The sequence below is a fragment of the Odocoileus virginianus genome, chromosome 27 (assembly GCF_023699985.2).
Source record: "Odocoileus virginianus isolate 20LAN1187 ecotype Illinois chromosome 27, Ovbor_1.2, whole genome shotgun sequence".
In the NCBI taxonomy this organism is placed as follows: domain Eukaryota; kingdom Metazoa; phylum Chordata; class Mammalia; order Artiodactyla; family Cervidae; genus Odocoileus; species Odocoileus virginianus.
Genome location: NC_069700.1, coordinates 38,179,491 through 38,207,141, shown reverse-complemented (window position 1 = coordinate 38,207,141; position 27,651 = coordinate 38,179,491). Strand labels below are relative to the sequence as shown.

The 27,651-nt window shown below is 37.0% G+C and overlaps 1 protein-coding gene across 1 annotated transcript in view; it reads right to left on the bottom strand.

The window, feature by feature from the left end:
- GFRAL (GDNF family receptor alpha like) overlaps positions 1–27,651 on the bottom strand; it is an 86,238-nt gene that overhangs the window by 51,014 nt on the left and 7,573 nt on the right. The window contains 5 exon segments of the mRNA XM_020878265.2: positions 6,304–6,351; positions 6,354–6,553; positions 12,274–12,604; positions 13,324–13,380; positions 26,835–26,993. Of these exon segments, the coding sequence (XP_020733924.2) occupies positions 6,304–6,351; positions 6,354–6,553; positions 12,274–12,604; positions 13,324–13,380; positions 26,835–26,993 (795 nt within the window).

Below are 27,651 nucleotides of genomic sequence, written 5' to 3'. Positions count from 1 at the left end.
AAATGCACAACAAACTTGCAAACATTGGATCTCTCTAGAGAATGGGATTTGGGGGAGAATTTAGCTGATCTTTCTTTCTATATTCTTCAAATTTTGTTTAAGCTTGCCTCTCAAATATGATGCTTTCCATTCCCTACTCAGATATTTGTCAAACAAACATCACAAGTGGTAAGCTTTTCCCAACTGCCCTCTCTGGTCTACTCAATTCTGCCCATTGCAGATAAAGAGAATGGGACCAGAGAGCTTTTGGAAATCAGCTATAAAGGGAAGCACCTATTAAATCTATTAACAGGATTTAATAGATATAGATAGTCTGTTTTATGTATTTATTTTTAAAAAATAATCCTTTAAAAGAGGAAACTGAGCCTTCTGGGAGAGAAGGGGACTATTTTCAAATCACTTTTAGAGACTGATCTATAGTTGGCATAAAAAGACAACTTTGCACCAGGGAATAAGAGAATATTCCTGACAGTATGCAATATATACACATATGTGTGGACTGATATGTCCACACATGGGCATGGCCAGATGGTCAATACCAAAATCAGACTGATTATATTCTTTGCAGCCAAAGATGGAGAAGCTATAAACGGTCATCAAAAACAAGATCTGGAGCTGACTGTGGCTCAGATCATTAACTTCTTATGGCCAAGTTCAGATTTAAATTAAAGAAAGTGGGGAAAACCACCAGACCATTCAGGTATGACCTAAATCAAATCCTTTATGATTAGACAGTGGAAGTGAGAAATAGATTTAAGGGATTAGATCTGACAGACAGAGTGCTTGATGAACTATGGATGGAGGTTTGTGACATTGTACAGGAGACAGTGATCAAGACCACCCCCAAGGAAAAGAAATGCAAAAAGGCAAAACTGTTGTCTGAGGAGGCCTTGTAAATAGCTGAGAAAAGAAGAGAAGCTAAAGGCAAGGGAGAAAAGGAAAGATATACCCATTTGAATGCAGAGTTGCAAAGAATAGCTAAGAGAGATACGAAAGCCTTCCTCAATGATCAATGCAAAGAAATAGAGGAAAACAGTAGAAAGGGAAAGACTAGAGATCTCTTCATGAAAATTAGTGATACTAAGGGAACACTTCATAAAAGATGAGCACAATAAAGGACAGAAATGACAGGGACCTAACAGAAGCAGAAGATATTAAGAAGAGGTAGCAAGAATATACAGAAGAACTATACAGAAAAGATCTTCATGCCCCAGATAACCACAATGGTGTGATCACCCACCTAGAGCCAGACATCCTGAAATGCAAAGTCAAGTGAGTTTAAGAAGCATCACTATGAACAAAGCTAGTGGAGGTGATGGAATTTCACTTGAGCTATTTCAAATACTAAAAGATCATGGTGTGAAAGTGCTGCACTCAGTATGCCAGCAAATTTGGAAAACTCAGGACTAGTGGCCACAGGACTGGAAAAGGTCAGTTTTCATTCCAATCCCAAAGAAAAACAATGCCAATGAATGTTCAGACTACCATAAAATTGCACTCAACTCACATGCTAGCAAAGTAATGCTCAAAATTCTCCAAGTCAGGCTTCAATAGTACATGGACCATGAATTCCAGATGTTCAAGCTGGATTTAGAAAAGGCAGAGGAACCAGAGATCAAATTGCCAATATCTGTTGGATCATTGAAAAAGCAAGAGAGTTCCAGAAAAACATCTACTTCTGCTTTATTGACTATGCCAAAGTCTTCGACTGTGTGGATCACAAGAAACTGTGGAAAATTCTGAAAGAGATGGGCATACCAGACCACCTGACCTGCCTCCTGAGAAATCTGTGTGCAGGTCAAGAAGCAATAGTTAGAACTGGACATGAAACAATGGACTGGTTCCAAATCAGGAAAGGAGTACGTCAAGGCTGTATATTGTCACCCTGCTTATTTAACATGTATGCAGAGTACATCATGCTAAATGCAGGCTGGATGAATCACAAGCTGGAACCAAGATTGCTGTGAGAAATATCAATAACCTCAGATATGCAGATGACACCATCCTTATGGCAGAAAGTGAAGAGAAACTAAAGAACCTCTTGATTAAAGTGAGAGGTCAATAAAAAAGCTGGCTTAAAACTCAACATTAAAAAAATGAAGATCATGGCATCTGGTCTCATTATTTCATGGCAAATAGATGTGGAAACAGTGACAGACTTTCTTTTCTTGGGCTGCAAAATCATTGCAGATGGTGACTGCAGCCATGAAATTAAAAGATGCTTTCTCCTTTGAAGAAATGCTATGAACAAACAAGACAGCATATTAAAAAGGGGAGACATTACTTTGCTAAGAAAAGTCAATCTAGCCAAAGCTATGGCTTTTCCAGTAGTCATATATGGACATGCAAGTTGGACTATAAAGCTGAGCACCAAAGAATTGATGCTTCTGAGCTGTGGTGTTGGATAAGACTCTTGAGAGTCCCTTGGCTTGCAATGAGATCCAACCAAGCCATCCTAAAGGAAATCAGTCCTGAATATTCAACGGAAGAGCTGATGCTGAAGCTGAAACTCCAATACTTTGGCCACCTGATGCAAAGAACTGACTCACTACATAAGACCCTGATGCTGGGAAAGATTGAAGGTGGGAGGAGAAGGGGACAACAGAGGATGAGATGGTTGGGTGGCATCACTGACTCAATGGACATGAGTTTGAGCAAGCTCCGCAAGTTGGTGATGGACAGGGAGGCCTCGTTGCTGCAGTCCGTGGGGGTTGCAAAGAGTCGGACATGAAGGAGTGACTGACTGAATACACATACAGAAAATTTTACAGATCATAAGCTCTTGTGGTAGGCTGAAGCTATCTTTCACCTATCAGGCTGGTACTACTTACATTCACTGCTTCACATACTTTTGGGACAACAGGGAAGCCTGGTGTGCATGCAGTCCATGGGGTTGCAAATGGCTGGACATGACTGCTTGACTGAACTGACCTGAGTTGTGGACATAATTTTTCCGGTAACACGAAGAAACATCAGTGATCTCTTAATTCTTTTCATTTTTGCGGTCCTCTCTGTCTTAACTAATTTCTCTTTCTTCTATTTCTCTCTTCCATCTCTCAGCTCTAACTGCCACAATGTGTTCTTGGCTGCAAGATGCCAGAGGGGAGTGAGTCTGTAGAAGCAGAAGTTTGCATGTAAGTGCAAGTTGGTGGCTGTTGTAACCAGTGTCAACAAGATGCTCATTACTCAGGTCCTGCAGGCAGGCCCTGAGTTCTCAGAACTCGTGAGTTCTCAACGCTCAGATGTGAGACCAGAAAGTAGAAGTTCTGCCTCAGAGGACTATGGAGCAGCCTGAATGGACATAAGCTCTAATTGTCCTCATGGTTTTACCTACAGGACAGCACCATGGGGTGTAGTCAACCAGTCAACACTAGGGTCCCATGTCCACCACAACCTGTGATGGAAGTCCAGCACCCATCTCACCCCTCAGTTTCCTTCATCTCCCAAGGGAAACCACAGAAATAATAGTGTCTAGTTCATGGGATAATTAAAGTTAGGTGAGAAGTGTGACCCCAAATAAGCACTCATTCTAGCAACTGTCTCATTATTTGTAATCATTATAAGATTTTGACTTGGATACATTGATGTAGGTGATTTCCTTATTAATTTGTTTTGAGCAAATGCTTTTCAAACTTTTGAGAACAACACATTAGTGAGTCATGAAGTCAATTTAGTAGATAATCAGCATTGAAAAAAATGGAATAGAATAATAATTTTGAAAAAACAGAAGACACTGCACATAAAAATCTAATGTAAAATGCATTGCTCACTGTGCTCTGAGGTCAAATGAATTTGAAAAATGACTTGAAGCCAAACATAACAAATGGAAAATTTTTCCCGACCTTCCTCTCTGTTCTATTCATTCTGCCCTTTTCAGATAAAGAGAACAAGAACCTGGGGGTTTTTGGAAACCAGCTGTAATGAGAGCAGTTTTTCTCTTAAAGATTGATAAAATGTCTGAACTAATATTTATTTTTTTTATTTCTTTAATTTTACAATGGAATACAGTTGATTAACAATGATGTGTTACTCACAAGTGTATTTTGATAAAGCATGAAGCCTGCTGGGCTGGTGTAAAAACTCAGAGGCAGTGGTTAGGAAAAGTTCATTCAAAAATCTCCATATGCTACCACTTCCCAGGTACGTGGGACAAAGGATGGAGGCTTGTTAGGACTAACCAGGCCAAGGATTTCATTTGTGTTTTTGTCTGAAGCTTTTTCTATAGTTCAAGTACCCAGAACTATGACAGATGGCCAGAAGGCCTTTATGTTTCCTTTACTTCTATAAACCTGTCACTTAAAATTCTGATATTAAGTAACGCTTGGGGAGAAAACCTCATCATGTTTAGTCTTCCGAAGTGAGTGAAGAAAAGTGAAATCATTTTGAATTCTCATTTTTAAAAAAATTATAGAGTTTGTCAACGTTTATGTATTTCTGTGTCCATTTCCACTGTCTCTTCATGAATATATTCAATGTATGTATATATAGCTTTGTATGGGTAGCCAAATACAATGGAAGCAAAACATAATACTAATTAAAAACATATGGGAAAGCCAGGCTTGGAAGCAGAATTAGGTTGCTTGAACTGGTGTTTGAAATTTATGCCCAAGGAACTGGTTTATCACTAACTTGTAGGATCTACACTTTTTCCCCCTGGTATCATTTAATATGGAGAAACCACTTATAAATAATCATGATAGTGTAATTGTATATGTTGCTGTTGGTTTAGGTTATTTTATTTGGTATTTCCTTTTCTAATATTAGGAGCCATTCATTATAAATACCTTTAGTTCCAACAGAATTAGCCACCTAATATTAATCAGAGAAAAACATTATTTAGAAAATATGACTCAATATATATCATGGGGTAATTTTCCTCTTTGCATCATGATTTCGATTGAAATACATCTGAAGTGCTAATTATACAAATTGTAGGAATCCCACAGAGAGCTTTGTTGGAATTGAAACCATACGCTCTGAGCTGGATGTCTATTACCTAATGCATAGCAGATCACCATTTTTATTATATCGGCTAATGTGTATCTCTGTAGTATCTTTAAAGAAAGATAGAAAAGAATAAAATATCTGTATCTGTTTGTAGTTAGATATAGACATATATAAAGATATATGCAGATCTGTATCTATACAAATTTGCATAAATATCATGATAGTTTCATTTCTTATGGTCATTTTGCGATGGTCAATGTCTATTATTCCCTCCTTAAGTTTTGGTACTTGTGAGTTTGGAGGTTACAAATAGTGATCGAGGGGCTGGGAATGTTTTGGGATTCAAATATAGTTGGATGGGTTAAGCCTGAAGGTGGATGATGGAGAGGTCCTGAATTAGTGTGTGATCAAATTGTTAGATTTCTTCCTAGGAGACTCATAGCCAAATTCTTCTCAACCACTTGTTCCCTCTGAGACCCTAGACAAATTATTGAAATTCCTAAATCTGAATGGAGTAAATAATAACTTTAGAAAATGTGTTTCCCATCCTCTCATTACAGGTAGATTAGCAGACATATTAAAGACCAAGGGGAGGTAACTAAATCCAAGGGTAAATATGTTTTACTTAGATTGGGACAGCCATATAGTAGATTGCTAACTATCCCTGGTGAATCCAACTTTGAATATAAACATACTCATACACATCCTTCTCACAATAACTGTGAGCTCAATCATGTGACTTGCCTTGTCCAATGGGGCATTAGAAAATATAGCAGAAGCAGACACTTGATAAGTACTTGTTCACTGGGGATTAACTGCTAGGGATGTTGCTATGGTTATGAAAGATACAGGGTTTACTGCTGCAGAAGTCACATGAAGGAGAACCCAGTCAACTGTGCTTGCTAACCACAACCTGCACAGATCAGCCTTGGCCTCACCACCAGATGACTATAGCCACCCAAGCAATACCAACAGAAGAACCACCCAAGAGAGCAAAGCCCCATGAGAAGAATTGTGATCAAATTATTATTTCAAGTTTGGGGTTGGTTTGTACCTTGTAATAGATACCTGATACATTCAGTTATCTGGTAGGATAAATGTTTTAGGCTGTTGTTATTGAAACCAATAAATGATACCTAGGAGTGAACAATCACATAAATTAAAAACATGCACAACTTGCAGATAAATGAGTTAAAATAGCAAGTGCACAAAGCATAATCAAAAAACAGATTTAAAAACTGAATAGCAAGCATAGAGTTGTTGTTGTGAACAAATTTTCCATGTTAGATTACTACTTTGTGGTGTATACAGAAAATCAATATATGTTACAGATGTATATATATATATATAACTTACTGAAACATGACTTTCTGTGAAGCATATGCTGGAAAATCTTGCACAAGATTCTTCACTTTGAGTGATGGTACTACAGGTGCATTGCACTTGAAGGACCGTCCCAAGGGTACCAATGTAAGCTGCTTTGCAGTCATCACTTCCAGAGCAAGTGAGGTCTTGCTTGCCTAAGGTACCAATGCATGTCTCATCCTCATGGCACTTTCTCATCACATGCTGCCAGCACTTTGCCTGGAATGTTCCATAGCGCCTCCTAGAAAGAGTCAGGAAATGGAATGAGTCTCTGAATGTAATTAATTCACACTAACATGTAGTGATATCTCACCTAACAAAGAAAGAAAGAAACTGAAGTTGCTCAGTTGTGTCCAACTCTTTGCCACCCCATGGACCATAACCTACCAGGCTTCTCTGTCCATGGGATTTTCCAGGCAAGAATACTGGAGTGGGTTGCCGTCTTCTCTGTGGGAATCTTCCCAACCCAAGGATCCTGATTGTAGGCAGACGCTTTACCCTCTGAGCCACCTGACATAAAACAAAATGCCTTCTGGATGCTTCTAAACATAGCTAGAAACTAAGTTTGTACATTCAAACATCCCAATAGAGTGTGTAGAAGAAAAATTAGAGAAATTTTGTGAATTATTTTCCTTCCGTGATGAAAGACAGAGGCTAAGTTTAGGATTCCCTGGATGACTCTTCCTTCCTTACTAATTTTATTTCAGTGGGTGATGATTTGCAGTACGAACTACTTGGGAGATTTATTAGCAATAATTTTTGAAGCAGAATGTGGTTTTGAGACTATATTTGACCATTACCTCCCACCAAGTGATCTCAGAAAAGACTCCTGACTTTTCATGAGAGTTCTCCCATAGGATGGGAGGCCCTGTGCTCTTTCTCAATGTTTCTAGGCAGACTAATTAGAATTAACATTAATGCTCTGGGGTTCTCTGGCAGCATGAGCTAATTTAAAGCAAAACATGAGTTTATTTGATAGCTGAGATAATCTGCTAGAACCACATCCATTCATAAATTTTCTGACTACATACTTCATTCTTGCTGTATTAACCTTGAATAGAAGTCTGGATAATGTACAATAATTTCATATTTGAAACTTTCACAGTAAGAAGATATCTACTCAGTGGAACCAAGGATATTAATCTTTCTCTGTAATATTTATCACCTATGATTATTTTTTTTCCTTTTCTTGAATAGATCACTATAAAACATGCATGGAAAGCCTCTGAGTATATGCCATTTGTCCTGACTTTACTTGCTTTAATGATGTTACTCTGCTTAAATCCATAAATCGCGTCATTTTTAATAATCTTGTATTTTAAGTCATCTTAAAGGAATCAGATTTTAAATACAATGGTAAAAATTAACATATATTTATATTTAAGAAAATATTGCAAATATTTGAGCATATAATTCTGAATCCAGAAGAACAAGTATGTTCCTTTAATGCAATTGAGAATTATGTATAAAATGCCATCTAAATGTAAGCACTGGCAGTATTGATTGTCATTTATGAGGCTGAGAGGGGCCATTTATTCTTTCTTAAATGTATGTTTACAAAGTTTAAGTTACATGATTTATGTCTTCATAAAACTTATTTCATTCAAAAAAGTTTTGAAGGTGGGAGGGGGGTTCAGGATGGGGAACACATGTAAATCCATGGCTTATTCATGTCAATGTATGGCAAAAACCACTACAATATTGTAAAGTAATTAGCCTCCAACTAATAAAAATAAATGGAAATAAAAAGTTTTGAAATTTTGAAAAACCGGCTAACTGAAGGATATTTAATTAAAAATAAAAATATAATAAAAACTCATTGGTATACTCATTATCTAAATCATTTGAAAAATAAATATGACAAACATTTTATATTATAGGAATTTTCATTTCTGTTTAAAATGCTTTGATGTGTAACTGTTTCATTATCCTTATTTTCTTGATATTCTTCAGTTTCTTATTCTGATTTTTTATTTGAAACATTATCTAAGGGAGTAATTTTTAAAATAGAGTTGATCATTTTGTTTTAGTTTTGCTATAAATTTCTGGTTGCATCATAAGCCATAAGAGAATGTGGTCGGTGTGATTTCTGCATCTAGAATGTATTACATTTGCTTTTGTGACCTAATATGTAGTCAAACTTTGTGAATATTCTCTGGCACTTAAAGATGAAGTTTATGAAGTTTTGTTTCTAAAAAAGTAGGTAACATTTCTTCTAAGCAAACATTTTTATGGTGAAGTTTTGTTTCTAAAAAAGTAGGTAATATTTCTTCTAAGCAAACATTTTTTTCACTACTTTCTGGAGTTTATACATATGAAAAAACAATTTCCTATAAATCCCTAAATACTTAATTTGACAAAATATAATCTCACTTTCCAGTGTATATATCTGTATTGAGCAAAATTAATTGAAAAAATAGTCTTTATATCACCTTTTTCAGTCTTTTCAAAGACAGAGGAGTTTTAAAATCTGTCATAAATGGAGGAATCGTATACAGGGACAGAGATTGTATTTTAAATTCTAACTGTTCTGCTTTGCTCCAGGTATAAGCACTTCTGCAGGAAAGATATTTGATAAATTCTTAACACTCTCACTGAAGAAGTTGTTTTTCATTGGGAGATTTTTTTTCCATCTGAATTACATTAACAATAATTTAATAAAAATACTGGAAATCTCCCTAAGGCAAAATATGCTGGAGCAAATGACAGAATTTGTCTTTTCATCTTGACAGCTAATATTGTATAATATTTCCATCTCCTCTATAAAGTATTCATTAAGAGACTATTTGCACATGGTGAAAAGAAATAGAAGACACACAGTCCTTAATCTCTAAATGAATATACAAAATGTAGAAATTACATAAGAAGAGACATGTGTCTGTATGTTAAAACATTATAAACATTAAGTACAAGATACTCAAAAATGGAGGGAAATGAGGTGGCATTTAAAAAATGTATTTATTTATTTTAATCAGAGGCTAATTACTTTACAATATTGTAGTGGTTTTTGCCATACATTGACATGAATCAGCCATGGCTGTACATGTGTCCATCTCTGAAGGCATATCATGTTCTAGACCCTGCACTACGCACTTTGGAGAGGTCAGGAAACCCAGGGTTTCTTGTAGAGGAAAAGTAGCAACTCTGTACCAGTTAATCTGAGAAAGTGTTGATGCGACGGTGAGGCTCATGCAAGAGTGTATGTTTCAGAATCCGTCACAGAGCTTCTCAAAGGTCTATAGCAGCAGACTCCATCACTCACATTAAAATATTTTATTTTATAGGGAAGCTCAGTTATGTCATGCTGAGAAAATTGAGTACAAATCAATCCAAGATAATAAGGTAGAATATCCAATGCCTTAGCACTGGAATCAGGTAAAGCTGGGTACCCACCATGGAGACATCTGGCATTTTTACATGGATCACTTAAAAAAAGTGTTCCTTGGCTGGTTAAAATGTTATTTGGTTTCACTGTTAGTGTAGATAGATATATGACAGATAGTAATATTCTATGAGAATATTAGTGTAAGCAAACATTTTTACCATATTTCCTTGATTATAGGTGATAACATTACTTTATTACACCTAAAATCACTTTGGCAATTAAGTTATTGTTTTCATTAAATGCATTTTAATTTTTTATTAATTGTTTGTCATTGAGCTTAAGACTAATTCCAAACACATTAGGGGAATTAAAAGGTGCAAAAAGTCTGCATCTTTGAATCAATGAAATACAATAGTTCACTTAAGAAGAATTTTTGAGCTATAAAAGAGTTTGAAAAAAGTAAATTGCATTATAAAAATATTTTTTGATGTTAATTTTAGTATTATCTCAAGAGAAAGAAATAGTAAACTTAAACTAACTGATAAACATTTACAGGACAAGATCCTTGAACAAAACTTTCTTAAGAATTTTGGCATTCTCTATGGTACATTGAAGGAAAAAAAAAGCTCAAGCATTCTGTTGAGATCTTCACCCTTTATCTTATAGAACTTGCATTATAAGGAAGTAGTTGTCTTTTTTGACAAATATTTGCAAGACCTGGAGCTACTTTGCAAGCTGGAATGACTGACAGTGAAGGTGTGAGGAGAGTTAAAGTTGAAGGAAAGCACTTTACCAAGAACCAGCCCTTTAGGAAATGATGTCACTAAATCTCATTTTCCAGTGGTTCAAGCGGGTGACAAAAGTGACAAATCTCTCCTTGAGCTACCACACTGAGCCCCTCCTCCACACTAAATGTTTATTTTGATCTTTAAATGAATTCTCTATATAGAGAGTTTTATTCATTTAAATATAATTAAGCAATACTTTCCCTGATAGAAAGTACCGAGCAAGAAAACTAGTATAAATTATCTTGGGATGATTATCCTAGGAAGCAGAAGATTCATCCCATAATTACACAACTGAATGCTGGTTTTTAAAGAAAGCTCCTTTAACGTGGTAACACCAATGTTACGGATAGTTTTGATTCTGTTCTTTCCTCCATCTTCTTACTCACTTCCAAAGAGGCCCACTTCACTGTGGCTTTCTTACTACACCTAAGATCAGTTTGCCTTGAATTTTTACGGAAATGTGTTTCTCAAAGACCACAGTGAGGAAAAGAGAAAGTAAGGGTGTTGGATTCAATTTATGATCCCCAGGAGGAGTTACCTGCAAAGGTAAAGTCTAGATTCCACTAGCAGCCGGAGTGGAAATTTTAATAAGTTGAGCAGATCATTCACACCTCTGCTCAAAATCCCTCAGCATGGCTCTGCTCTCTCAGAGTAAATCCTATCTCCTATTCCTCTGCGCCTTGTATACGCCTCCTCCTTGCATCAGAGCCTGCCACGTACATTTCTTCCCTGGCACTGGCTCACCCTTCTGGTTGGTATCTCTTATTTCTGAAACTCACTGAGAGAAGCTCATTTTCTCGCTTCTTCAACCCCCGTAAAATGTCTCTCCTGGGGCCATCCCACTGACTGCAATTCTTTTATTCTTTCTGCCATTCACTCTACCCCTTAATGCATGTGTGTGTGCTTGTGAATCTCCGGAGTACTCACCACCATACAATATAAAAATGCTAGTCACTCAGTCCTGTCCAACTCTCTGTGACCCCATGAATTGCCCACCAGGCTCCTCTGTCCATGGAATTCTCCAGGCAAGAATACTGGAGTGGGGTAGCCATTCCCTTCTCCAGACCATCTCCCTGACCCAGGGATTGAAACCAGATCCCCTGCATTGCAAGCATATTCTTTACCATCTTAGCCACCAGGGAAGCCCATTTACAACTGAGTGAATAATACACACTTTCCCTATTTATTTTCTGTCTACACCTACTGAATACATTCCGCAGGGCAGGCATTTTTGTATCTTGTAACCAGATGTGTAAAATAGTACTAGATGACTGGTAATTGCTTTTTGAATAAACAAGTAAATGACTAACATTACTGCCCTGAGAATCCAGGGTGAGAGGTTGGAAAGAGGGGAAGGGGTGCATTCCTGACACCATGACACATGTGTGTGAGGGAATCCGAACTCTAGCCCCTTCCTCATCTCCATCCCAAAACACAAAAGATTTATTGTGAAGTTTGAAGAGTCACCTCATCAGAACCCTGAGAGGTTATCAGCCTTATATAATCATACCCCCCAAAGCCAATAATAAAACCGACACATAAGCCAGGTCTATTAAGCAATTCATGAGTCTCACTTGAATCTGTAATTTTATTAATAATGCTATTTCATGATTACCCAATCCTGACATAATGATTTTTTTCTATTTCCAAAACATATTATGCATTTGAGTCTCCAAAAGAATACTACACATATCCCAGAAATTCAAAACTATGAATTGTCTGGCTTTCTTTACGTCATGTTGGATGATGGTGGGAACTCTAGCTAATGGAATGAGATCAAGTGTTGGGACTGAAGTGTAACAAATAAGGTGCCAAATCAGAAAGCAGGGTGCGCATGTTTTTACTCACCTGCATAATTCATCATCTTGGCAGCTGTGAATTACATCGAGGCAGGTGGGGGTTGGAACTCTGTTCACTGCACATGGCCTGCTGTGGAGTGCTTCTCTGGACTGTTGACAAGGCTCATCAGTGGGAGCACAGTCACAAAAAGCCAACATCTGGGCAATGTTAAACGGCATATTTTGATAGAAGAAGCGGATGGCCGCTTGGCAGTGTTTCACATCGCACAGATTTCCATTTGCTGAGCAAGCTTTCAGGTAAAGGGCCAGCTGAGCATTGCAGAGTGCATCCCCAACACAAACCTCTGCCACTTCCAGGCAGGACTGGACCCCTCTGCCTCCTAGAAGGAAGGGTACATCCAGGTTGTGGAACAGTAAACAGAGAGCTGTGCATAGAGAATCTGCACAACACTATGAGAAACCCATGAGCAAAATACAACAATGTGCCCATATATTGCTTTTGGCAAATATTCCTGTTTATCTTGTTTACTTTTTTTTTTAAGAGTTGGTATAAACTTACTGGTCCTGAGCAGTGGGGTACTTGAACCATCTTTCATCTACACTGGACATGTATTATGATCCAGAAGTGGTGGGGAGTGTATAAAACCGAGACTGAACTGCAGGAAAAAAATCCTTGAGCCCAAGTTTCTCACCTGTAAATAATACATCTTTAGAAATTGGATTTGAATCTAGCTGATGGTGTGTTCAGTGGCTCAAATCAAAATGATCCTTGTTCTATTGCACTTTTTATTTGAAGGAGAAATCTTGACTAAAGTTTCCATGTAGCTATTCCAACATGTAAAAATGTTCACATTTTGGATCTATTCTTTGTTTTTAATTGTGAGTATTTCTCCACACAACTGTAAATAAATGATAGATGAGCAAAATAGATGCTTTGAAATATTAGTGGAAGAAATGCAATGATGCAATGATTTGTTGCATTAAAATTCACATGACTCATTTTGTAATGACATATCTTGAAGAAGCCTAGTAACTACATTTCAAGTTATATTGTCCAGTATTCACAATGCAAATCAAAATGACTGTTTATAAACATTACCATGATAGGGAAGAGTGCTTAGATTCCACTTGTATTTATTATCCTCTTTTATGTTGTCTAGAAGGAAAAGAAAGAGACCATTTTATTAGTGAACAATTTTCTAAATTTAATAGGAGAATGTGGACAACATTTATCAATGAGTACTCCAGTAAAAATACATATAAGCTCATGTAACCCTTATTTAACCTTGGTACACAGAACTAGTGAGGTACAGATGAAGAAAAACAAACCACTGTAACATCATTCAAGTCAGCTAAACAGCTCTGCTCTGAGTATTCAGTTACTCGAAGATTTAAACAAATGCTAATGACTAGGCCATGTGCAGAGAGGTAAATAAAGAGTCTGCCTGGGGAGAAAGAACAGAAGAAATATTGTCTGAACCAAAAAACTCTTCCCGGTAAGGTCTTAATTAGATTGAAAGGCAATTTAAAGACTATTTCCACCTCTGACTATCTTAGCTTCCCAGAGTTTTTAGGAATTATAATTATAGAGTTGGAGAGGTTGATGACCATCTAATTCTAAAAATCTTTCATTCAAAAAACATTGGTCAAGTTCCCACTACATACCAGATGCCATACTGAAGATGAATTTTCAGTCCCTGTTGTCAAGACTTATATAGGAAATGGAAACATAAAAACAAAATCAAAATAAAACAGAAGGAGAAGTAATAGACATATGCATAAAATGATAGGGGAAGACTATGATCAGATTTTTATTTTAAAATGAAAATTCATTTTTTTGCCACGGGCGGTTGATTAAGATATTGGCTTCCATTACAGGTTATTGATTATGAGATTGATTTCTGTTATGGCATGTATCTCTTCATGATTCAACTTGTACCCACTTGAGCTGTCTGTCCAAGCTCCCTGCCTGCCTATCTATGCACATATATGACAGTACAATCATAAAACAATTCTTTTTACCCCCAGAGATGTCAGACTTTCCAGACTCTGCATTGTGTCATCTGTTCTCATTATACATGGTTTTCATATTTCTACTGGTTACGTCTCAGCTAAAGAATCACTGTCTCTTCAGGAATCCACCTTCCTATGTTTCTGAGAAGTTCCTTCTTTTGTTCCATATTGAAGGAAATCCCAATAAGCAAATTTCAGAGAATCCTATAGCTTTTTTAACAGATACAAAAGTCTAGGCTAGCTAGACCTTCTATGATAGGTTAATAGCAGTGCTTTGGCACTGTTTGATTTGACTGTGCCATTGTTTAAAATGTATTCAATAAACTATCATTAAAATAAAAATAAACATTGAATTCACTTATTGTTATGAACTAAATTTTGTTTGCTTCCAAGATTCATAAGTTGAAGCCCTAACTCCTGATATAACTGTATTGGAAGATGGTGTCTCTAGGGAAGTAATTAAGGTGAAATGATGTCCTAAATGTGGGGCCCTGATCTGGTAGGATTAGTGTTCTCATAAAAAGAGACATTAGTGAACTTCCTCACTCTTCCTGGCCACGTGTACACCTCATGGGAATGTCCTGTAAGGACCTGGCAAGAAGCCAAGAAATTTACAAGCCAGAAAGAGAGCTCTCACCAGAAACTGACCCTGCTGGACTTTGATCTGGAACTTCCAGTCTCCAGAATGATGAGGAAATAAATTTCTCTTGTTCAAGCCACCCAACCTCTGGTATTTTACTAGGGCAGCCCAAGTGGACTAATCTGCTCAAAGTACTAGCAATTCTTATAAAAGCAATTATTTTATCATGGGGAAAATAATTCTATCTTGGATCCATATTATTTTATGTAATATGAGTAGTGCACTTTAATAAATTGTTTGCACATTGAATTCTAATTTCATGTAGTGCACACATAGGTATGTGTGCACATTTTTCCTGGAGACTATTGTAGACTGTAGCTTAATTGCTGGAAAGGAGCTAAAGAGCAGTATGTTGTGGGAGCACAGAGAAGCATGGGGCACCAGAACTTCATCTGTGTCGTATGATCACACATATCAAACAATGCACAGTGCTTATATATACCACATCTTTATCCATTCATCTGTTGATGGACATTTAGATTTCTTACATGTCCTGGCTGTTATAAATGGTGCTGCAATGAACACTGGGGTGCATGTGTCTTTTTGAATTATGGTTTTCTCAGGGTATAGGCCCAGAAGTGGGATTGCTTGTCATATGGTAGTTCTATTTTTAGTTTCTTAAGGAACTTCCATACTGTTCTTCATTGTGATTGTACATATATACAATGGAATATTACTCAGCCATTAAAAAGATCAAAATTGGGGCATCTGTAGGAATGTGGATGGACTAGAGTCTGTCATGTAGAGTGAAGTAAGATGGAAAGAAAAAAAGAAATATTCTGTATTAACGCATATATGTGGACTCTAGAAAAATGGTACAGATGAACCCATTTACAAGGTAGGAATAGAGACACAGACATAGAGAACAGTCATGTGGACATGCGGCAAGGAGGGATAAATGAAGAGATTGGGATTGATGTATGTGCATTAACATATGTAAAACAGATGGCTGGTGGGAAGCTGCTCTGTAGCTTGGGGACCTTAGTTTCGTGTTCCATGGTGACCCAGATGGGTGGGATGGGGTTGGTAGGTGCAAGGGAGCTCCGAGAGGGAAGGGAGATACACACACACACACACACACAGCTGATTGATTTCATTGTACAGCAGAAGCTAACACACCATTGTAAAGCAACTATACCGTAATTTAAAAACACAGTGTTCCCTCTTCTTGATCCACTTATATTGAAATATACGCCAACTCTGCTATCTTCTCACCCTTCTCCTTCTCTAGTCCAAGACACCATGCATTATCTATTGTCATGATCCCATTTGCCATCCATCAGTGAGTGACCTCCTGATTTATACCTGCTGCACAGATCTCACTCCTATGTGTCATGCAAAGCATTTAGGCTTCAGTTCCATACTGAGAGCTGTCTACTTGATATTTCCACGTGGGTATCTAGTAGACATTTCCCACTGACCACATACCAGACTGACTCCTGACTTCTCCTCTGTCTCACTCCCAAAACCTCTTCTTCCTATAGTTGTTCCCATGTTAGTAAATGAAAATAATGGCAACCACATCCTTTCTAATTATTCAGGACCTTGGAATCAATATTGATTATGTTTTTTTCCCCGCAGCCCCCTGTGATCCACTCATACCAAGCATACCAAAAGTCTGACAGCTGTCCACACTGTTCCATCAACCATCATCTTTTTGCTGCATCATTACATAAACTTCCTAATTGGTCTTCCTACTTGGGCATTTGCTTCTCTTCAGTCAATTGTCAACACAAAATCCAGAGTTTTCCTCTTAAATATATACATCAGACCATGACACTCCCCTGGCTCAAACCCTTCAGTGGTTTCCTGTATCACTAAGAGTAAGAGCCAAAGGTTTTGAAACCCAGAAAGCGTTTCACGATCCTGCCCCTATTTTATTTCTGGTCTCATCTCCTGTATCTCATCCCCTGCTCTCTCATCTCTACCCCTACTGTCATCTTTGCGCCTTCTCAAGCTTCCAGACCATGCCCAGCTCACCTTGAGCTACTTCTGCTGCCTGAAGTGCTCTTTCCTAAAATATCCACATGACTCATCCCTTGCCTCTTCCTATCTTTACTCAAACATTAATTTCTTCAGAACGACTTCCTGGCCATCCTATTAAAATTACAAACCACCCACTTAGACTTCCTTTTTACCCTACCTGTATTATTTTCCTCCTTAGCATTCATACTGCTTATTTTTTTAATTTAATTTATGTTTTATATTTTATTGGAGTATAGTTAATTTACAACATTGTATTAATTTCAGTGTACAGCAAAGTGATTCAGTTATACATATACACATAGTGATTCTTTTCCAGGTTCCTTTTCCACATAGATTCTTACAGAATTTTGGGGAGAGTTCCCTGTGCTACACAGTAGGTCCTTGTTGGTTACTTATTTCATATATAGTAGTGTGTGTATATTAATCCCAAGCTCCTCATTTATGGCCCCATCCCACCATATTTCCCCTTTGGTAGCACTCATTCTGTCATACCATTTAAAATATACCCTCCAAATCTTTTATCTTATTAATATGCTTTTACTTAATGTTACAGTCTACAACAAGATCCCCGCTTTGATGATCTTGGTACTCACTTCCCTAGCTGCTGGTCTTCGTCCAGCAGTGCCCCATCCAAGGGAAGCTGCCACACCCAGGGGGACAGACTTTCCCAGGGGACAGCTCCTATCTAAGGACTAGTTCACATGAGGGGCTCAAAGAGGCAGCATCTCTAAAGGGCCATTCCAGGGCTAAACTTCTTGTGAAGTCGACTAAGTTTGCTGTGGTCATTGCCTTGCATTTCAATTTTTCCCACCCCCTAATCCTGCTTGTCCCACTTCATCCTAGATTTTGTTCTTGAGCCCCCAGCCTAATACTATTTTCAATGCAAACCTCTGTCTCAGAGTCTGTTTCCAAAGAAACTAACCAAGACACTCCTCAGTTAAGAATATAAGGTCCTAGAGAACAATGATTTGTGTGTGTGTTTGTGATTTTTGTTTGCTTTGTTAACTGTTTTTTCCCCAGGTCTTAGAACACAGCCAAGGACATGGTAAGCATCAAAGAAATATCTGTTAAATAAATAAATAATCATCCTTACTATATTATCTATTTTTTTAAATTTTTAACTCCCTTAAAAACAACAAGTTTTAAAATGAAGGGCAGTGTTATTATTACCGCATTGTTTTTTTTAATCAACCAGACTTAGGACTTAGCACATTTTCACTGTCTTATAAGTACTTGTTCAACGAATCGATGAATAAAACTCACATTATTTTAAAACATTTTGGCATTTCCCTCTTTCTTCATATCTCTTTTAGATATAGTCATAGTTTTTTTTTTTTTTTTAATTTCACTTTCTGGGACAAACGCAGGCAGAAATGACAGAGCTGGAATCAGAAATTACTCTTTAGTCAGTTGGCACTTGTGATTATACTTAAGATGCTAAAATTCTTCCCTTAAATACTGACCTGAAACAATGCCCACGTTGAGTTCATTTTCACTGTCTTCAGTAAAGGATGGAACTGGATTTATTTGAGCATCCTTTATACAAATGTCCTCAGACAAGCTTTTCCAAATTTCAGTGCACTCTGCTTTCGAAGGGTCACTGCACTGACAATTCCCCAAGATTGTTTCTTGCAGACTTTCTCTCAACGTTGCACAGAGGTAGCTTCCATCAAGGGTCTTGCATTGTTCTGATTCCCTCCTGCAGGTTTTCTTGAAACTCTCATACAAAAGGGCACAGTGTTCAGATTCCTGGCAGATACGTGCTGCTATGATGCAGTCACTCTTTTTTCCCATTGTTAATGATGTCTCTTTCTCATGGAGCCACTCTGTGATGTTTGATTGTGAAGCCAAATTTGAGGACAGTGCTGATTCTTCTATATTTTTAAAAATGACTAAAATTAAATAAAGCTCACTTAGTTTAAATTTAAATAAGCTCATTTAAAGCCCTTTTAATGTTTCCTAAAAAGTGTGTAGACATATTTTATAAATATTCTACTGTCTTTCAAAAACCACTGAAGACATTATTTCAAGACAGTTATTACAAATGACTTTGATATTTTAAAAAGTTGAAATAAAAAATATTGATTATTTAGAGTTTATGTAACAAAACATAATGGTAATGCTCAACTTCTTTTGCTGTTTCATCCTCATGAGTTCCTTCTGTCTTTTCATTACATTTGATGATGATTGGTAGAAAGCATTGTCACTTACAATGCTTAGGAAAAGCCCAGGTGGTAATCTCTCTGTCGTGTCTGACTCTACGTGACCCTGTGGACTGTAGCCTTTTGGGCTCCTCTGTCCATGTGGTTTTCCAAGCAAGAATACTGGGGTGGGTTGCCGTTTCCTTCTCCAAGGGATCTCAGCCCAGGGACTGAACCTGGGTCTCCCACACTATAGGCAGATTCTTTACCGGCTGAGCTGCCATCCATTATTCTCTTTGTATAAACTCTGTGTGTTTCTATTTCCTCCTAGAAATATACCTATACTTTAAGAAGCCTTTGTTTAGACAGTTCTTTCCTAATGCTCTTACCCCCTCATGAGTTTTAATTCCACAGCTTTATTGTGTATCTTTTCAGGAGCTGTATGTGCATCTGTGCTTTATACATGTGAGAGGTTTCCTGCCCACCCCCAAGAACCAATGTCCACCCCTTGGAAGTTATAGCCCTCATAGAGAGTGTATGTTCTAAGAATTCCAATCAATCCATAATTATATAAACTTTATAGGAAGAAGATAAAAACCACCTCAGTGTAAGAATCCTTACTAAGGTCTCAGTAGTATACCGCCTACCTCTAAAATGTCTCACCCTCCCTCTGAGGTCCTTCATGTGGATCTCCACAATGAACACTTTCTTGACCCTACAGTACATAGGGTCACACAGAGTTGAGCATGACTGAAGCAACTTACAGGAGGCAGTGATCAAGACCATCCCCAAGAAAAAGAAATGCAAAAAGGCAAAGTGGCTGCCTGAAGAGGCCTTACAAATAGCTGTGAAAAGAGGAGAAGTGAAAAGCAAAGGAGAAAAGATATACCTATTTGAATGCAGAGTTCCAAAGAATAGCAAGGAGAAATAAGAAAGCCTTCCTTAGTGATCAGTGAAAAGAAATAGAGGGAAACAATAGAATGGGAAAGACTAGAGATCTCTTCAAGAAAATTAGTGATACAAAGGGACATTTCATGCAAAGATGGGCTCAATAAAGGACAGAAATGGTATGGACCTAACAGAAGCAGAAGATATTAAGAAGAAGTGGCAAGAATACACAAAAGAACTGTGCAAAAAAGATCTTTATGACCCAGATAATCACGATGTTGTGATCACTCACCTAGAGCCAGACATCCTGGAATATGGTATCAAGTGGGCTTTAGGAAGCATCATTATGAACAAAGCTAGTGGAGGTGATGGAATTCCAGCTGAGCTATTTCAAATCCTAAAAGATGATGCTGTGAAAGTGCTGCACTCAATATGCCAGCAAATTTGGAAAACTCAGCAGTGCCACAGGACTGGAAAAGATCAGTTTTCATTCCAATCCCAAAGAAAGGCAATGCCAAAGCATGCTCAAACTACTGCACAATTACACTCATCTCACACGCTAGTAAAGTAATGCTCAAAGTTCTCCAAGCCAGGCTTCAGCAATACGTGAATCATGAATTTCCAGATATCCAAGCTGGATTTAGAAAAGGCAGAGGAACCAGAGATCAAATTGCCAATATCTGTTGGATCATCAAAAAAGCAAGAGAGTTCCAAAAAAATCATCGATTTCTGCTTTATTGACTATGCCAAAGCCTTTGACTGTATGGATCACAATAAACTATGGAAAATTCTGAAAGAGATGGGAATACCAGACCACCTGACCTGCCTCTTGAGAAACCTGTATGCAGGTCAGGAAGCAACAGTTAGAACTGGGCATGGAACAACAGACGGGTTCCAAATAGGAAAAGGAGTCTGTCGAGGCTGTATATTGTCACCCTGCTTATTTAAATTATATGCAGAGTACATCATGAGAAACACTAGGCTGGAAGAAGCACAAGCCGGAATCAAGATTGCCCAGGGAAATATCAATAACCTCAGATATGCAGATGACACTACCCTTATGGCAGAAAGTGGAGAAGAACTAAAGAGCCTCTTGATGAAAGTGAAAGAGGAGAGTGAAAAAGTTGGCTTAAAGCTTAACATTCAGAAAACTAAGATTAAGGCATCTGGTCCCATCACTTCATGGGAAATAGATGGGGAAACAGTGGGAACAGTGTCAGCCTTTATTTTATTGGGCTCCAAAATCACTGCAGATGGTGATTGCAGCCATGAAATCAAAAGACGCTTACTCCTTGGAAGGAAAGTTATGACCAACCTAGACAACATGTTAAAAAGCAGAGACATTACTTTGCCAACAAAGGTCTGTCTTCTCAAGACTATGGTTTTTCCAGTAGTCATGTATGGATGTGAGAGTTGGACTATAAAGAAAGCTGAGTGCTGAAGAATTAATGCTTTTGCTTTTGGACTGTGGTGTTGGATAAGACTCTTGAGAGTCCCTCGAACTGTGAGGACATCCAACCAGTCCATCCTAAAGGAGATCAGTCCTGGGTGTTCATTGGAAGGACTGATGCTGGAGCTGAAACTCCAATACTTTGGCCTCTTGATGTGAAGAGCTGACTCCTTTGAAAAGACCCTGATGCTGGGAAAGATTGGGGGAAGGAGGAGAAGGGGATGACAAAGGATGAGATGGTTGGATGGCATCACTGACTCAATGGACATGGGTTTGGGTGGACTCCAGGAGTTGGTGATGGACAGGGAGGCCTGGCGTGCTGCAGTCCATGGTGTCACAAAGAGTTAGACACGACTGAGTGACTGAACTGAATTGAACTGAACTAAAGAAACTTAATATGCACACATGCATGCAAGTTAAAGATATTATAATCAACTTCATAACATAAAATGCTTTCTTAAAGCCTACCAGGGCATTCTTAGAAGCACTGTTCAGAGTACAGACTCTTTACTCCATGTGTTTTGAAACACACACTGCAATAGAGTTTTACACATTTGTCAAATAAGAGCTCACATGAATTGTTATAATTATTTACATGAGATTTATCTCCTGGAACACAGAACCATTTCTCTTACCCCTTTTGGACAGTATATGCAAACTTGCATATGGGATGTGTGTGAATTAATGCCATCTACACATAACTTGTTCCATTATGTTGGTAATTATATATTTTTTAATATTTAATCTAAGCTAAATGAAATAATCAGGCTAAATGTCAATTTTACTCTGCTATGTTTTTAACTAACCAAGGGCAGGGACTCTCTTAACTTATCTTTATATCCCCCCTCCAGTGCTTAATATCTACACCTATTAACAGAATAATCAGTATTTTATGAATGAATACATGATTTAGATGTTCAAAATATGTTTACAAATTAATTATATATTTATTGATCAGTTACTAGATATCAGACACTCTTTTGAATATTTGTCATATTACGAAAAAAAAAGAAAAAATATAAAACTGATTTGCTCAATAAGCTTATAATCTATAGTAAAGAACAGAAAAGTACATGTCTGTTATATGTTGAGAAATATTTTGGGAATGCAAAAGAGGGGAAGAGAGAGAAAGATCATATCCTGATGGAATGATGATGAAAGAGTTGGTGGAAGATGCTGCAGTTGACATGAAACAGTAAGATTTCAATTGTCACTTCCTTTTTCAATCTAAGCTGAATTATAAGCAAGCAGTTAATGCTCTGTGTAAAGACCACAGTCAGAGCAGGTCCATCATGAAGTGCATTTGTAACATCATTCAGGTCCTCTGTGCAGGGTTTCTGTATCCCTGCTTTATCAATACTACCACAGAGTAGCATTTAATAAGTATCTATTGTGGAAAAAATGATTCAAAAATGGGGACTGATTTAAACTTAAGCGCTCTCAATTTGTATGTACCTGTATTTTGGTATCTATATTTTGTTGCATCTTGGTCTGATAGAAATGGTTATTGAGATATAAATGAACTAGTCCTGCCATCTTGAAACAAAAGTCAACAAATAATTTTAGTATTTCTATATACTTTTGTTTCAGCATACTTCAATCTAAAACTAGAAAAGGACTACTCATTAGCTAACTAATGCCATTTTAGTCTCTGTCTTATTTACTTCTCTGCATTTACTGGTGATTATTTTCTCTATGTCCTTCTCTGTCATTGGCTTGAAAATTCTTCCTGTGTTCTTTTTTTTTTCTGTCTTTAAAATCTTCATTATGATTTCTTCAACTAGGTCATGACAACATTATAAAAATACTTATATTGTCACTTCACATCTTTTTCTGGCCAGTCTTATCCTCATGCATGCTTGTATCTGCTTTTTACAAATCACTGACTCACAAATCTTGCATGTACTCAATGTAAATGCATGTTTCCAAATGCCAGCCAAATGCTCCATCATTGCTTTTTCTAAACTATATATTCATCATGCGAAATGTAAAGCAAAATACTAACATTCCTAACACAAATGTGCCAAAGTGTGCCACCTCTGTGCAAACTCTCCAAATATAACTCACCACTGTTGTCTTTCAGCTCTGTCTCCATATAGAATGATACCCTTGTCCCAAGCCAGCAACTTGTATCACACATTTAATAACATTCTACACTCCTCATATCCAGTGGTAGCCAATTCCCACTGATTATGAGTCATAAGCATTTCTTAAGCGTCTCTTCTCCTTGCAGTCCTCAGCACCAGTGCAGAAGTCTAGGCACATGTCACATTGCTCCCAAATCTTTTTGTTGGCTCTTATCCTTGGCCTGCATCTTACCCTGCCTCCATTCCATCCTCTAAACCACCGCCAATGGAGTCCTGAAAAATACTGATTCCAGATTCTTCTGTCCAAAATGCATTAGAAGTTCCTCGAAAGTCTGATTTCTTTCCAGTATCATCTCCTGACTCCTCTGTTCTATAATCCAGCCTAATCAGGAATGTGTTTCTTCCAATGTCTCCTGGTTCATTCTATTTCCTCTGTCTGGAATATCATTTTATTTCATCTGCCCAAGGAGTCCAATTCACCCTAAAAGGCTCGAGTCTGTCATTTCTTCTTTGAAGGCTTCTGAAACACCATTCGAAAAAAAAAAAAAAAAAATCAAATGAAGTCGCTCAGTCATGTCCAACTCTTTGTGACCCCACGGACTATAGCCTACCAGGCTCCTCCGTCCATGGGATTCTCCAGGCAAGAATACTGGAGTGGGTTGCCATTTCCTTATCCAGGGACTCTTCCCAACCCAGGGATCGAACCCAGGTCTCCCACATTGCAGGCAGACGCTTTACCCTCTGAGCCACCAAGGAGCCATTATTTCTTCTCTATAGCCTCAAGTAAGTGTCATCTTATGTGTATTACATTGCATAGGTGATATTTAGAAATTATCATTTTAATTAAGAATTGAGATCATACAAAATATGTTCTATAATGCTATTGGAATTAGGGATGAATAACAAACATATCTAAGGAATACTCAAATATTTGGAAACTAAACAATGGTATTATGAATAAAACTTGAATCAAAGATGAAGTCTGCCGTAAAAAAAGAAACTATTTTGAACTGAATAAAAATGAAAACATATTTTTATTTAATTTAAAATTAGTGGATGTAACTAAAACACCACTTGGGAGGAAATTTATGTAAGGAGATGTTTAAATAAGAAAAGAAGTCTCAAATCAGTGATATAAGATTTCATCTTAAGAAACCAAGAGTGATGAGTCAAATCAATAATTTTAACTCAAATCAAATGCAACAACAGCAACAAAATAACATAGAGCAAAACTGAGAGAGAAATTGAGAGAAAAGAGAGAGAGAGGGAAATACAGAGAGACAGAGACAGAAGAGAGAAAAGGACATGAATGTCTAGTACCTGAATAAGAAAATGACACCATCATAACTCCTTCAAGTTGATTAAAGGACAATTTGGGAATATTAAGAACAACTTAGAGAGACAGAAACTACAATAAAGAATAAAATGCAAACAAAAACAAAAATTCAACATAAATCCAACAAATATCTTTAAAATTCAATCACTTAAAAGAAAAAAATGATAGGAATTACACAACTTGCTTTCAAGACATCTCATGAAACTGCAATAAATTAGACTGTGGAGCATTGGCAAAAGTATAGAAATATAGACATCATTGGGACAGACTGGGAAAACTGGGAGGACAGCCACTAGTATACAGCCCAGTGATCTTTTGAGAAAACAGAAACTGAAAATATCTTCAATAAATGTGATGGAACAGTTAGATGTCCATATGGCAATAGAACATACCTGAGTGTTAACTTGCATCACTTGTGAAAATTGACTCAAAATGCATCATACACATAAACAGAAAACCTAAGCCACATAATTTTGAAGAGAGACTTTACCAAATGATATATTTCTTTGGCACATAAGCACATGAAAATATGGTCAACATTATTATTATTTAAGTGTAAATTAAAATCCTAGTGTGATACCATTAAACATGTTTTGAAATGCCAAAAAAAAAAAAAAAAAACCAGAAATCAAGTCCTGCCCTGAATGTGGAGCAACCAGAACTTTCATACATTTATGGTTACTTCAAATTTGAAATACAGTGTGAAAGATTCTTGTAAAGTTAAACATACACTTTACTATATGACCCAATAATTGAGGAGAAATAATAAATTATATAAATTATATATAAATAAATAATAAATAAATAAAACTGAGGAGAAATAATATATTTGTACAAATATTTTACAGCAGTTTTATAATCTCTACAAATCTGGAAACAATGTCAGTGACTTTCAGTGGTGAATGAATAACCAATTCAAGGAATAACCATACAGAGGAATACTACTCCTCAAAAAAGAGGACAATATTTTGTGAATCACAAATGGATAATTTTAAATAAAGGAAAAGTGGCTCAAAAGCCTACATGTTCTATAATTTCATTCATATGAAATTTTGGAAAAGGCAAAATGATGGAATAAGAAACTGTCTAGTAAGTTTTACTATGAAAAATTGGAGAGGTTGTGCTATGTGACCATTTAAGATAGATGAGATATGAAACTCTTTCTTATAAAGTGGGGGAAGGGTGAATCTGAAAAAGGAAAAGGTGAGAATTCTGTGATAACAGGTGTATTCCTAACCACTCTGGAGGAGTGTACATAGACACATTGAAGATCTAGAAGCTGATGACTTTCAGATTACTGGATCCCACGCATCCCTTGGAAAATACGCACATACTCTCAAGACATGAGCCGACTATTTTGAATACCACTACTTCACCATATGACATACTTCACCAAATGACATATTTCACCACATGACACCAGGACTTCCTGGTGGCTCATATGGTAAAGCATCTGCCTACAATGCGGGAGACCCAGGTCGATCCCTGGGTGGGGAAGATCCCCTGCAGAAGGAAGTGGCAACCCACTCCAGTATTCTTGCCTGGAAAATCCCATGGACAGAGGAGCGTGGTAGGCAAAGAGTTGGACACGACTGAGTGACTTCATTTTACTTCACCATCAGGCCAACACCTTGAGTATGCAGTAAATAAATGCATATTAAATAATTTAATGTGCCTATGCAAAGGCAAGCACAATGCTAGGTAAGTGGTTACACTTTGATCTTTCTCAAGAGGTCTTGTTTTCTTTACCAAGAAAAGTGGTACTTTATTTATCTTTTATCATTTAAGTCTTGTACAAAGCCATAGTGAGCCTCATAAATAAATGTACTGATGAGTGAATCTATCATTCTAATGAATTATTGTTGAATGAAGCTTGAAATTGTGGTTAGCGATTATAGAAATATATACTTACTGAGACCTACACTTCCCAGAATCTTAAATTACATGAAGAACTAATCAAATCACCAGATAAAAAACAAAAGAATTCATCAAACTACATAGCTGTGATTCTTTTTGACATTGTACTTTCTTATGTGTGACTGTAAGCATTTCATATAACAATGTATTACCTGATTCGTTGATGCATTTTTTCCCAAGCAATTTGTTAATAGTGCAGTAAAGGTCATCAGAGCAGAGACAATCTTTAAATTGTAAATTGCTTTCCGCTAAGGACTGGATACTTAGGTCACAGCTGGATGAGTCCTTCATCTGGCAGGTGTTGCCTGGATTTCATAGTCAAACATACAACATTCTAGATATTAATCTGAATAAAAGTTTTCAGTCTTCCTACCCAAACTATGCTAAAACTTTGGGTAGCACCTCCTACCCAAAGCTTTTAATACCTTGATTTTAGTGATTCATTATTAGAGTGAAATTATCTAGGGTTACTACAGCATGTTCATATAATTTACTTTTCAAGCAAAAAAAAAAAACCAAAAAACAAAAACCAAAGCACTCTATTTCTACTGTTTTCACCCCCAGTATTTTCTTTCTAAAATAGACTAAAACTTTCTGTATTTTAAAAGAACTTTGTCCCCACTTAGAATGTCAATTTGTGCTCTTTAATAATAATCAAAGCTGCCTTTAAAATGAGGCAACCAGAACACTCTGTAATTTTAGCTATTTTGTCTGTTTAGCAATTTTATTAGCTATTTGATCTTAACCTGCTATTTTATTTTATATGCCATTCCAAGATTATAGTAAGAGACATCCAAGTGACTCTAAATTTATCATATAAAGCGACGTGGTCCTGACACTTAGAAAGCATGCAGTAAATATTATTGCGTCTTTTGTAATTACCAACATTTCATACTCTGCTTTAATATAGAAAGCCTTATTCATCCATCCAACTATTTTCTTTTATTCATTTTTCCTGAATAAAACTAC